This window comes from Monodelphis domestica, chromosome 6, assembly GCF_027887165.1.
Source record: "Monodelphis domestica isolate mMonDom1 chromosome 6, mMonDom1.pri, whole genome shotgun sequence".
In the NCBI taxonomy this organism is placed as follows: domain Eukaryota; kingdom Metazoa; phylum Chordata; class Mammalia; order Didelphimorphia; family Didelphidae; genus Monodelphis; species Monodelphis domestica.
Window position 1 is genome coordinate 296,880,395 of NC_077232.1, and position 13,479 is coordinate 296,893,873.

Genomic DNA, 13,479 nt, shown 5'->3' on the forward strand with positions numbered 1-13,479 from the left:
GGAGTCACATTTCTGTTTCTCCGCCTTCATTTCCACCAAGTTCTCTTACATGGATGCACCATGCCATTGTGGCCCCCACAGAAAGGAGAGCTGCTCTTGACCTAATAAGGGCGATGTGGAGTCAGCGGTCAGGAATGCCTGCCCTAAGCAAGTGCCAGCCAGACACGTTTCTCCAGCAAGAGAGAAGCCCACACTGGAGAAGGAAACTGACCCCCTGCCTACGAGCGGCCATGAGGGCTCACCTACAACAAACTCGGGAGACTATCTGGGGCTTAGACTTTCCTGGAGCCCCCCAGCACCCATCCCTCCTCCCAAAGCATGCTTTTCTCCTTCCCTTGTTGGGATCTGGACCAGAGCGGAGTCAGCACAAGCTCTGACCAAGGCCTGTGAACCTTTTAGAAGTATTTCTGTAACTACTTCAATACAGTTGGCTCCCCCTGCAATTCTCTCTGTTTTATTCATTTAATAGCAGGATTCTGATGAAGCACCGGGCCTCACTAGACCACCAGTGGGTCCAGGATTGAGGAAAGATTAAGAATCCCTGGAGTCAGGTTATCCAGTGCCAATCAGGACTGATGTCCTTCTGACCTCTCTGAGGCCAAGGAAACATGTATCCACCATGCCACTAACACCCATCCACAGAGAGCTGGAAATCAGGGATGGGGCACAGTGGTGAGCCCAGGCAGGCACCACCTACCCATATATTTGCAAGTTGTCTGTACCTGTCTTCTTCTTTTTTTTTTAATTAAACCCTCCCCTTCCATCTTGGAGTCAATGCTGTGTATTGGCTCCAAGGCAGAAGAGTGGTAAGGGCTAGGCAATGGGGGTCAAGTGACTTGCCCAAGGTCACACAGCTGGGGAGTGGCTGAGGCCAGATTTGAACCTAGGACCTCCCGTCTCTAAGACTGGCTCTCAATCCACTGAGATTCCCAATTGCCCCCCTACACCTGTCTTCTGATCCTCCCAAGGCCAACCCCCTCCTCCCATAACATTCAAATGTCCCTGGACAAAGAAGGCCCTGGCACGGTCTCCCCTAGCTCTGAACCAGGCCAGCACAGTGTGTCCAAAGGAAAATGGCAGCATTGGGAGCTGCCAGTGAGACAGGAGTGCACAGGTTTAGAAGGCCCTTTGTTTTTCAGTGAGATGGTTCCTGATCCTTTGTCTTTGCATCTCTCTGCCTCCCCCAGAGAACTTTCCCATGGAGAAAATCCTTTTTCCTTCCTTCCCACAGCATTTACATGGGGGATTTCAAGGCACCTTGGGACTGTGCCTTCCTCACTTGTTCAGGGCTTGCCTTCTGTTCTTTTGAGCCCTCCTTAGGGGTGTGGTAGGGGTGTATATGAGTGTGTGGGGTGGGGGGGTGGGGGGGTGGAGGGCTTGTGTGTTATCTCCTTTCAAACAGAATTAGCTTTAGAATGCCACATCTGAAGCCACCTCTGAGCCCCCTCTGTCCTTTCTCTGCCCCAGCAGCTCTCCCAGCAGGGCTGCCCAAGCTGGACACAGGGAATCCCTGAACTTATCTTGGTAACCTTCCTTTGACCCAAGCTCTCATTTCCTTTCCTCCATGGAGCATCCCCCTTCTCCACTGCAGTGGGGATCCCCAGAGAAGCCCCTGGGTCTGATCTCCTTATTCTCCAGGAGGCATTTCCTGCCCCTGGAGGAAGGAAGAACAGAGCCCTTTTTGTTTCCAGGCCAGGGCCCAGGAACCAAGGGATCTTTGCCCCTGGTAGCAACTTCCCAGAGAGAGGGAATGAATGAACGAGGCGTTTTAAGGGCTTCTGAGCTTCTGGCTATTTGTGTCCGACCTTCGGTAGAGTCTTCTGAGTTCATATTGATCAGCCACAGTTGACACTATCCACCTACCCTAACATCATGGTGGCATTTTAGTCCTCTTCTAGTGCGGGGCCCAACAACTACCAGCCTACTGTGAGCAAACCCCTTGCTAAGGGCTAGGAATATAAGTAGCAGAGGGAGACTGACTCTGCTCTCAAGAGGTCACGTTATTATGGGAGAGGAGACTTAGGGCACAAATGGATGTAGTCCTGCTCACTCTAGATAGATCCTCTCACCCAGGATTCTCACTGTCCAAACACACACACACACTCTCTCTCTCTCTCTGTCTCTCTCTCCCTGGTAACAAAGACAAAACTAAAAGTGGAAAAACCAGGTCAGTAGAACCAGCCAACGATCAGTCAAGGGTGAGGCAGTATTCTTTGCCCATGCCCATTGTCCCCCACCTCTGCCAGAAACAAAGGAAGAGCATTCTGGGGTTGCTTATTCTTTCTGTTGACATTATCTCGTGGTCTCTGGGTTTACCTGGATCTGTGTGGGTCCATACAGCTTTTAAGGGATGTGCTTAAAACCTAGGTTTAAATTGTTTTGTTACTCTTGCTCATATGTGCCCTTTGGAAACCTCTCTGTGACTTGGGGACAGCCAGAAGTGACTCTGTTTGGTCTCCTGCTTTCCTGCCCAGTCAGGAAGATGTACTGGGAGGACCTTCCCTTTCACTAAGGATGCTTGCCAAGGCCCAGAAGCCTCTGCAGGACGCCCACAGCTGAAGTCAGCAGGGAGTTCACAAAGCTCCACTCTTCTTAGTTGGTCCTCTGGGCATCTGGGCAGAGAAAGTCGTGACTTCAAGAGTGAGAACTTATGACCTTAGGAAGAAATGCCTCTTGAAGAGGAAGGAGGGAGCACCCACACCCTGCCTTGACCTTCAGCCTGCCATAGCCTGCTTCCCCCCTGCCCTGTGATCCCTGCACCTGACTCCTGTTGGGAGCCCTTTGTCTAGTAGACGAGGAAGACCTTTTCCTCCAGGTTTACTAGGGGAATGACCAACCTGATTCAACTCTTGGGTTTGAGGTTGTTCGAATTTTTTTTATTTTTTCCAGACTTGAGTTAGGCATTTTCATTTGCACAGTAGATCAGGAGAATTATACATGAAACTATTAAACTCTATTATGGACATCCTGCCCTTTAAAATATGTTGTAATGGCAACATGTAACTTTTTTTTTGAACCCTTACCTTCTGCCTTAGAATCTATACTAAGTGTTGGTTCCAAGACAGTAGATCAGTAAAGGCTAGGAAACTGGGGTTAAATGACTTGCCCATGGTCACACAACTAGGCAATATCTAAACCAGATTTGAACCCAGGTTTTTCCAACTCCAGGGCTTGCTCTCTAGTCACTGAGCCACCTATCTGCCCCATATCATGTAACTTTCAAAGCTGTTGATCTGTGGTTCTTTCTGGCCTTCCTTCTGTTTTTCTCCTGTACATTAAAAACCCCTCTAATAATAACCTTTTTTTTCCCTTTTCTGTTTTTCATTTTTAAATTTTATTTAATTGATTAAGAAAATTTTTCCATGGCTATATGATTCATGCTCTTTCCCTCCCCTCCTCCAACCCCCCACGCCCTGTAGCCAACACTCAATTCCTCTGGGTTTCACATGTGTCAGGGTGATTGTTTAGAGTCTACATCCCCAATCATACACCCATCGACCCATGTGATCAAGCAGTTGTTTTTCTTCTGTGTTTCCGCTCCCACAGTTCTTCCTCTATATGTGGATAGTGTTCCTTCTCATAGATCCCTTCAGGTTGTGCAGGATCACTGCATTGCCACTAATGGAGAAGTCCATTATATTGGATTGTACCACAGTGTATCAGTCTCTGTGTACAATGTTCTCCTGGTTCTGCTCCTTTCACTCTGCATCAGTTCCTGGAGGTTGTTCCAGTTCCTATGGAATTTCTCCAGTTCATTATTCCTTTTAGCACAATAGTATTCCATCACCAACATATACCACAATTTGTTCAGCCATTCCCCAATTGAAGGGCATCCCCTCATTTTCCAGTTTTTTGCCATCACAAAGAGCACAGCTATGAATATTCTTGTACATATCTTTTTCCTTATTATTATTGGCTGTGTCAAAAGGTAGGCAGTCTTTTAGTGCCCTTTTGCACTAATTGCCAATTCCTAATTCCTAATCCACTAATTCCAAATTGCCCTCCAGAATGGTTGGATCAATTCACAACTCCACCAGCAAAGAATTAGTGTCCCTACTTTGCCACATCCCCTCCAGCATTCATTACTTTCCTTTGCTGTCATTAGCCAATCTGCTAGGTGTGAGGTGATACCTCAGAGTTGTTTTGATTTGCATCTCTCTGATTATCAGAGATTTAGAACACTTTTTTATGTGCTTATTAATAGTTTTGATTTCTTTAACTGAAAACTGCCTATTCATGTCCCTTGCCCATTTATCAATTGGAGAATGGCTTGATTTTTTTGTACAATTGATTTAGTTCTTTGTAAATTTGAGTAATTAGACCTTTGTCAGAGGTTTTTGTTATGAAAATTGTTTCCCAATTTGTTGCTTCCCATAAAAGGAAATGGAAAGGGGAGATGGGGTGGGGAAGGGAGCTGGAGGCCCCTTTGGCAGGCCTGGGAGAGAGTTGGGAAGGAGGCTTGGAGGAGAAAGAGGCCTTCAATGGAGGAGACATCAGTCAGAGAGGGTTCTTGGGGGTATGAGAATTCCAGGACTGGAGGGATCTTCCAGCAGGAAGAGGATTCTGGGCCTGTGGTAGAAAATATCCCTGGGAAGAACAGCAGCTCATTTAAATTCAAGGAACCACATGTGGTACTGAGGACACCAAAAGCATGGAAACATTTCCTGCTTCTTTATACACCAAAGGGCAGTTATTTGTTGGACTCTCATAAGTAAAAATGCTATCTCAAATGCAGACAGCTACTGGTGCCAAGTGGAGAGAGTACTGGGCCTTGAGTTCAAATCCAGCCTCAGACACTTTCTAGTTGTGAGATTCTGGACAAGTCCTTGAACCCCTGTCTGCCTCAGATTCTCCTCTGTAAAATGGGGATCATAATAGTACACAGACACACCATATTTTGAAAGTACTTTGTAAGCTTTCAAGTGCTATAGAAAAAAGGACAACTTATGCCCCTGTGACAGTAGAAAGAGTACTGGTCTTGGATTCAGAAAACCTGACTATGTAGAAAGAGTGCAGAATTGGGAGTCAGGCAGAAAGGAAAATAATAAATGGAAGGGATGTGGCAAAACTGATACACTAATGCATTGCTGGTAGAGTTGTGAAATGGTCCAACCCTTCTGGAGGGCAATTTGGAACTATATGCAAAGGGCTTTAAAAGATTGCTTGCTCTTTGATCCAGTAATACCACTACTGGGTTTGTACCCCAAAAAGATTTTTTTTTAATGGGAAAGGTTCTGTTTATACAAAAATATTTATAGCCACGCTTTGTGGTGGCAAAGAATTGGAAACCAAAGGGATGTCCCTTGATTAGGGAATGGCTGAACACATTGTGGTATATGATGGTGATAGAATACTATTATGATATAAGGAATGATGAACTGGAGGAGTTCTATAAGAACTGGAAGGACATCCATGAACTGATGCAGAGTGAAATGAGCAGAACCAGATCATTGTACCCAGAAAGTGAAACACTGTGGAATGATCCAATTTAATAGACTTTGCTACTAGTAGCAATGCAATGATCCAGGACAATCCTGAGGGACCTGTGAGAAAGAATACTATTCACAGCTAGGGAAGGAACTGTGGAAGTAGAAATGCAGAAGGAAACCATATGATTTATCACTTGTTTATTTAGGTATCTGATTTGGGGTTTATTACAAAAATGAATAATATGGAAATAGGATTTGAGTGATCATACATGTATAGCCCAGTGGAATTGCTTGCCAACTCAAGGATGGGGGAGGGAAGATAGGAGGAAGACAACAAGAATCATATAACCAGGGAAAAAGTTAAAAAATAAAATTATTTTTAAAAAAGAATTAGGAGTTAGCGGCTCTGGATTAAAATCCTCACTTTGCCACTTGTTCCCAGTGTGGCCTTGGGTAAGTCACTTTCCTTAAGCCCATTTCTGCATTTGTAGAATCAGGAGACTGCGATCAATAAAGTACTTTGTGGCTCTAATCCGTGATCCCTTGAGTCATGGCTCCAACCCTCATTCCCCCTGGGACCCCTCCTTCAGTGCCCCAGTTTCCTCAATTGTAAAATGAATTGGGGTCCCTCCAGTTCAGACATCCAGGCAGGTGCAAATATATCCATTGGGTGCTCACCCTCCAGTCCAGATTCATCTTCCTCTTACAAAAGGCTGGCTCAGACCATGGGTTTCCTTAGGTCCCCTACTTTGTTCGTCCAAACTCCAAAGGAACCTGACATTCAGGGCCTTCTTCCTTCCACATCCTCTGCACTCCCAGCAGACTGAACCCCAAGGGACATTCCATGTTCTCCTTTCTCCATGCCTTTCACACCTGCCCTAATTCTTTGTGCCTGAACCTCCCAAGTCCATGCAAGCTGTAGTCCTGCTCCCCTTCAAGAGCCAGCTTGGGGGTGCCTCTGAGAGGCTGCCTCTGACTCCTGCCCTGCCCATCATCATGCTCTAACAGATCCTAAGGTTACCGATTTAGAGTCTCCAGGGGCCTCTAACCCAGCCTCCTCAATTTACAGAGGAGTTAACCAAGGACCAAGCAGGAAAGGGACTTTTCCAAGGTCTCACAGGGAATGTGCAGTAGAGTTGGGGTTTGAATCCAGGTCCCCTACCACTCCACTGAACCATATTTCCCCCACTAGATAACTAACTCCATGAAAATATAGTCTCTATTGTATTTATCTTTTGTGTCAGTCCCTGGCACTGCTCTGCACACTCGATAGTTAATAGATATTTGCTGTTGGTAAACAGCAGGGCATAGTGGGTGACCAACGTAACCTACTTCACCCTGATGCTAAGGGTCCTCTCAGAACAAAGGCCAATGTCCAGCAGCGTGTGACCTGCCAAGTCACCTTTACAGTTTGCCTTACGTTTACATTGCACCTGGGGGAAGCCTGCAGCATGCACTTTGAGGCTTGATTATATTGGCCTCCTTTGCCTTATTTCCACCTTCAATGGAGGAGGAAGCCCCCCAAAATACTTGTTTGGCCAAAGGATATTGATGTTGTTTCTCCCCAAAGTGTGCGTGTTTGTGGGTGAGGCCCCTGCACTCAGCCAGGAACAATGTTCTGTCCTCGTTCCCCTACAGGCCCCCGGACGGTGATTCACCCAAAGGCCCGGATCATTGCGGAAGCTGGACCGATAGTGATCGGCGAAGGGAACCTCATCGAGGAACAGGCGCTGATCCTCAATGGGTGAGTGGGAGCCTCCAGGATGTGCCGCCTGGGAGCCAAGCACCGGAAGGTGCCTTCTGTGTGTGCCTGCCCAAGGGGCTGACCATCGCCTTGAGCTCAGCCCACCCCAGGGATACCTTTTGACAAGTTAAGATGAATGGCCCTTAATCCACCTTTGTCTCCCCAGAGAGTGGGGATCTAAGGAGGAAGGGGATGAGCTTAGGAAGAGGATTCTGGGCAGAAAGATTACCCAGGGGAGGGGTAGGTTTCTCCCCTTTGGATTTTTTTTTCCAAAACACAAGCAGTTTTATTTAGAAGTGAATGAATGAATGAATGAATGAATGAATGAACGAATGAACGATTTTGAGAATGAATGAGCTGGACCCAGGGCACAGAGCAGAGCACCATATCTGATGCATCTCATTTTGGGGTCCAAACCATTTGAGCAAAAATCATCATAGTGAGGGTCATGGAGGGCCGAAGGGCCATCGAGTCCAGTTGCCTCTATTTGCAGAGAGGAAAGCATGGAGGGGTGAGTCTCAGCTAAGTAACAAATGGCCGGAGGTCCCAGCTGGGGGGCCAGACCTGATTGTCTCCAGCTTGTTTCCTCTTTAGCTCACTGTGCTGGCAGGACAGACAGAGAGAGCCTCCCCTGGAGCTTCTCCCACTGCTCCACACTGCCTCTCCAGAGCTCCTGGTGAGGAAAGGGGATTCTGCATGCAGCCACTTGTTAGCTCTAATACTATGTTTAGAGGGTTTGGGGATCAATCCCGGTGAAAAATCTTAATTGTTCAGAGAGAAGGAGCTTGCTTCACAAGAGGATGTGTGAATGAGAAAAAGATGCAAGGTGTTGTCAGAGGGGGGCAGCTCCCTTCCTGAGCAGATTGTGATCCTTGTGTGGTACGACTGCTCCGCCCTGGGCCTCCCATCCAACTAGTAAGTGTCAGAAAAGGGTTGTGAACCCCAGCAACTCGCACTGAAGTGTCTGCATGGGCCTGCCTGTGATTTCTTAATGAACCCAACTCTGTGTGCTTAGGCACTGTTGCAGTTGGGGGGGGGGGGGGCACTTGGCTAGGAGGTGGACGGCCTGGGTTCATCCCAGCTCTGCCATCGAAGGAGCTGGTGGACATGGGCTGCCAATTTGGTCTGTTGGTGTTCCTCCGAAGGCGGAGGTCCTGAGGATGGGGGCGCACCTTGTCTGCCCACAGTAGAGGTCGCAGGGCCTCCTCGCCTGCTTCAGAGCAGCAGTTTGTGGAATGTGGGCCCCCGAGCCTTGGAAGATGCCCCGTTTTGATGCTCCAGATACCAATTTTGGTTTTGCTTTCACTAGATATTTTGTTAAAGCCTTGGCATTCCTCAGTGTAGGAAATGGTTTTTGTGTGAGTCTTGGAAAGCTTCAGTGCAGTGCAGTTCCTGACCCCGTCGCAGACAATGCGCAGCCAGCAAACATTCAGAAAACTGGCTCCTTGTCTTAGTGCTGTGAGTTTCTCATGTACAAATCTGGACTCTTTGTCCTGTGCTTGTGTTTTTCTGTCGAGTTTACCCAAATAGCTACTCTTTTTTATCGCTTTTCATTATTCTTTTTAAAATTTTGAGTTCCAAATTCTCTCCCTCTCCCTATTCCCTCCCTCCCTCACTGAGAAGGCGAAGAATAGGGCACCTCCTCCCCCACTTTAGAATGTGAAGTCATGTAAAGCATGTCCGTGTTAGCCAGGGAGCACAAAAGAAAGAAAGTGAAAATCTGCACTCAGAGTTCCTTAGCTGTCTCTCTGGAGATGGCCTTTTTGTATTGGCTCAGATCATCATCTTGATCAGAGCCGCTGAGTCTTGTGCCATTGACCATCATTACTTATTGCTGTTCTGTGGCTCCCTGGTTCTGTGCCCTTCATTTTGCATCAGCTTATCCAGGTTTCCCAGGGTTTTCTGACACCTTCCTGTTCGTCATTTCTCCCAGCCCAGTCTTATTCTGTCACGGTCTGGTCAGCCATTCCCCAATTTGATGAACCACCCTGCAGTTTCTGCTTCTTTACAGCTGCAAATAGAGCTTCCAACAGTGTCATATGTCTGCATCCTTTGCCCTTTTTTTTTATCTCTTTGGCATACACATCCATCCTGGGTCTGCACCGTTTTGTAGCCCTGCCCGCTCTTCCCTTCCCATCCGTCTCACCCCTGAGGATGTTATCTGATGACTTATTTCATTCTCCTTGCTGGAGCTTTAACTACAGCTTCCTTTCTTCCTTCATCCTCATTTGGAGTGTGACCATGAAAATGTGAGTTTCCAAGACTGTGAATTGCCAAAACTGTAAAGGTTTCGGCCAAACTGTAAAGATAATTTTTAGTGTCTTGATTTAAATAAAAAATAAGTGGTTGCCAGGGGAAAATTCCCAAATATGAAAACACCCGTCAGCTGGGTTTTATGGAGATTTTAATTAATATAAATGAAGGAATTAAAGGAAGAGAGAGAGATAAAAAAAGAAAAGAGAAGAAAGGGCCTAGGCCAAATGGCCTAAGCCTGAGCCTTAAGGGAGAATAGTCAGTCTTTATCATTCACCACAAGATCGTCCCAAGCAAGCTCTAGTCCTTCACTGAAATCCTCAACTCCTGAACTGAGTTCAGAGACCCTCCTCTGAACTCCTGATCTCCAATTCAGCTTCCAACCTGAATTAAAAAACTGAATTCTCCTTTTAAAGAAATTTTCTCTTGTGTCACCTCCCCTAATTTTTCACATCTACCAATCACAGTAGATGCTTTTCCCCAGGACTGCCCATTCTTAGTTCTCATCTTCTTTGGTTCTCACCTTCTCTGGGTAGACTAAAACTTCACTCCTCTTTTGTAAGTTGCTTGACCTTTTAGTGATTAATTTAACCTTTATAGGTGCTGAGCACCTTTTTGTATTAGATCTAAAAATAGACCTAGCTTAAGGTTCTAGCTTTACTATAAGTATGAGTTAGGGACTTTTCATTGTTCAATCAGGAGTCTGCAACTTTATGTACCCCTAAGGCACTGTCTGAGTAGGGTGGAGTAATTTTAAAGCTCTCAATACATTCCTGACCAAGTACTTCCATTGTAGAAAATGGGGAATAGCTTAATCAAATCTTCTGAAGTTGAGTCTGAGAAGTTTTAAGATTCACAGGAGATCAGAACACGTGGATCTGGAAGCAAACACTTGTATAGTTTTGATATTTTCTGTGGGTAAACATCTGGGATTCAGCAACAGGGTAGGGGGGAGATTGTATTCAGTTAATGCTTTTCGAAAACATATTTGTCTTTCTTTCAGTTATCCTGAAAACATTATTCCTGACATGGAGAACATGGAGCCCAAATCCATGATCATCGGCACCAACAACGTGTTTGAAGTTGGCTGTTGTATCCTTTGCGGCACAGCAGATCCCAGGCATTAGGCAGGGCTCATGCAGAACCCCTGAGCGGGATCCTGGGGTCCTCGGGCCTGGTTCAGGGAGGCCCAGGCAGGCTGGGCTCAAGGGATGGGCCTGGGGACCCCCTTCTCTCAAGCAGGAACTTGTTGAGTCCAGAGCAGCTGGGATGGGCTTCAGTGGGAAGCAGCCCCGGCCAGCGCCTCCCTTCTGCTCTGGCTCACAACCTTGGCCAAGAAGACACCCTGCGGCTGCTTTGTCAGCTCATGATTTGTGTTAAATCTGCTGAGGCTAGAGCTAGGGGTGGGGGCACAGCTGAGCAGGGTGGGAGTCATGGGGGCTCGGCACTCCTACTGCTTTTGGCCCCATTCCCAAAACATTGTGACCTGGGAATCAGGAAGACCCAAGTTCACATCCAGCCATAGTCCCTTCCCAGCTGGGTGATCCTAGGCAAGTCACTCCCCCTCTGCCTGCCTCAGGTCCCCCATACATGAAATAGGGATAATGCCGGCCCTCCCCCCAGGATGGTTAGGAGGTCTGATGTGCTAACGGAAGTTGGGTGTCCAGACGGCCTCATCACCGTAGTGACTGGAATGGGGGCTCCGGCAGCTGGGCCCAGCCTGTGGCGGGCTGGCCCGAGGCCCCTGTCCTGCCGCGTCTCCTGCCCCTGCTCCCGGGGCTCTTGTCAGCTCTTCATCTGGGCACCATCCCGCTCTGCCCCTGAGCCCACGCCAGGCACACGTTCCCATGTCCCTGTCAGCATTTCCTTAATCCTCATTTCCAGACTCCGAGGCCATGAAGATGGGAGACAACAACGTCATCGAATCCAAAGGTAAACGTGGGCTCCCCGTGCCCTTGGAGAGAGGGGAGGCCGGACTGGCGATGGCACGTCCTGGGCGAGGCCCGCACTTGTCCCTGGGGGGGGATGGCATGATGCCATCCTAGGAGAGCACCCACAGGCGGGGCCTGGAGGGGGACCGTCAGGCCCGGGGGCTTCTCCCAAAGCTTGACCTCAGGTGCTGCCCTCGAGTGGAGCTTTTCCCTGATTCCTCCCTCTCCTCCTGTCTGGCAGCACCCCCGTATTCCGTCCCATTTGTGGCTCATCATTCCCAGGAGATGGACACCCCCTCAGGGCCTTGCCACCACCAGAAGCGCTGCTGCAGTAGTTTTGTACGCCTGAGGGTTTCCCTTCTTTTCTGAACCCCCTGGAGGATGGGCCTGCTCTGGTTCCAAATGCTTTCCAGAAGGCCTAGACCAATTCACAGTTCGGCCCACAATGCATTTGTGTGCCTGTCTACCCATAACCCCCATGTTTCCTTTTTCAAAAACTATCCTTTTGGGGACAGCTAGATAGCTCAGTGAATGGAGAGCCAGGCCTAGAGGTGGGAGGTCCTGGGTTCAAATCTGGCCTCTCACTGCCCAGCTGGGTGACCCTGGGCAAGTCACTTGACCCCCATGGCCTAGCCCTGACCACTCTTCTGCCTTGGAGCCGACCCACAATATTGATTCTAAGAAGGACGGTGAGGGCTAAAAAAAGAAAATGTCCGTCATGATATGACCAGATTTCAGCTGACACAAAGCTCACACAGCAGATGGAAGAATCAGTCTTAGAAATCTTGGATCTTTTGTCTAACTTTTTTCAGGCTATTGTAGAGATCCATGACAGTGTGTATGTTTGAAACCTTGTCTTCTGTCCTGCTGTCAGTGCTGTGTATTGGCTCCAAGGCAGGAGAGCAGGCAGGGCTAGGCCAGAGGGGTGAGTGACTGGCCCAGGGCCGCCCAGCCATATGTGTCTGAGGCAGGCTTGTCCCTGACTGGAGCTCGGGAGCGCGCCGCCCTGCCTCCTTGCCGTCCTTAAACTGAAGCCCAGGGTCAGACTCTGGCCTTGGAGGCTGAGCGGGGGGCGCTCGTGCAAGCTCAGGCTCCGTGTGTCCCCCCTCGCCCCACAGCCCACGTCGGGAGGAATGTGATGCTGACGAGCGGCTGCATCATCGGGGCCTGCTGCAACCTGAACACGTTCGAGGTGATCCCGGAGAACACGGTCATCTATGGGGCCGACTGCCTGCGCCGGGTCCAGACCGAGAGGCCCCAGGTGTGTCCTCGGCGTCCTCGCTGGGCTCTGGGACTACTGAGAGGGCGGGTCGGCGCACACCCTGCCGCCAGAGTTCCCTTCCCGGAGCCGGCGCTCAGGCAGGGGCCTCGGACCCCTCAGAGCCTGGCCTCGAGCTCACGGAACCTGGCGCAGGCCTGGAGGCTGCTGGGATGCCACTAATGGGTCGTCCCTCCTGTCTCTTGTGTTCCAGCCCCAGACCCTCCAGCTGGATTTCCTGATGAAGATTTTGCCCAACTACCACCACCTCAAGAAGACCACAAAGGGGAGCACAGCCCCTGCCAAGAGCTGAGCTGGAGCCTCGGGAGGGCCGGGGGGCGGGGAGGGCTCGCCACACTCGCACTTCCCCCACCCCCATGGCTCCCCTAACAGCCCAGCTGTGTCCCAGACAGCTCCTCCGCCCCCTGCATTTGCCAGGGGGAGGACGCCTGAGGGGCAGCCAAAGCTGCTTTCTTCGTAGCTGCCCCAGGCCTCTGGGGTCCCATGTGCCACCGGCCATGCAGCCAGAGGTTGCCCCTGGCCTGGCCGTGCCCTTCCCTCTCTGCCTACCTGGCACCCTCGGACCCCTTCTTGTAGCAGGCGGCCAGTATAGAAATAAAGACGCCATCCGGCTCATTGTCTCCACCTGCAGTCCTGGGGCTTCTTTCTTCCTTCATAAGCACAGCCCCATCCCTGCCATGTGAGAGTGGTGCTAGTGCACCGCCTCGGCTGCCCGCCGTAGTCCTGACCACAATGGGGTCCCCTGCAAGGCCTCATCCCCACGGGCCCCCCTCCTTCAGGGTGGGCTGGTGCCCCTTGTACAAGCAGCCTGTACCCTCCATACGCCCCCCATGGGCAGTGGGT

The 13,479-nt window shown here is 49.6% G+C and overlaps 1 protein-coding gene across 4 annotated transcripts in view; it reads left to right on the forward strand.

Annotated features, from left to right (window-relative positions):
* The window catches only part of DCTN6 (dynactin subunit 6), an 18,327-nt gene extending 5,067 nt beyond the window's left edge, over positions 1 to 13,260 (forward strand). For 2 of the 4 annotated variants that reach the window (XM_001372779.4, XM_007495592.3), the window contains exons 3-7: positions 7,068 to 7,173; positions 10,430 to 10,518; positions 11,311 to 11,358; positions 12,476 to 12,618; positions 12,830 to 13,260. In XM_001372779.4, coding sequence (XP_001372816.2) covers positions 7,068 to 7,173; positions 10,430 to 10,518; positions 11,311 to 11,358; positions 12,476 to 12,618; positions 12,830 to 12,928 — 485 coding nt within the window. In that variant the 3' untranslated portion in view covers positions 12,929 to 13,260. Of the gene's footprint in view, positions 1 to 7,067; positions 7,174 to 10,429; positions 10,519 to 11,310; positions 11,359 to 12,475 lie in introns of all 4 variants that reach the window. The other 2 variants (XM_056803713.1, XM_056803712.1) reach the window with 1 other exon arrangement.
* The last annotated feature ends 219 nt before the right edge of the window (positions 13,261 to 13,479 follow it).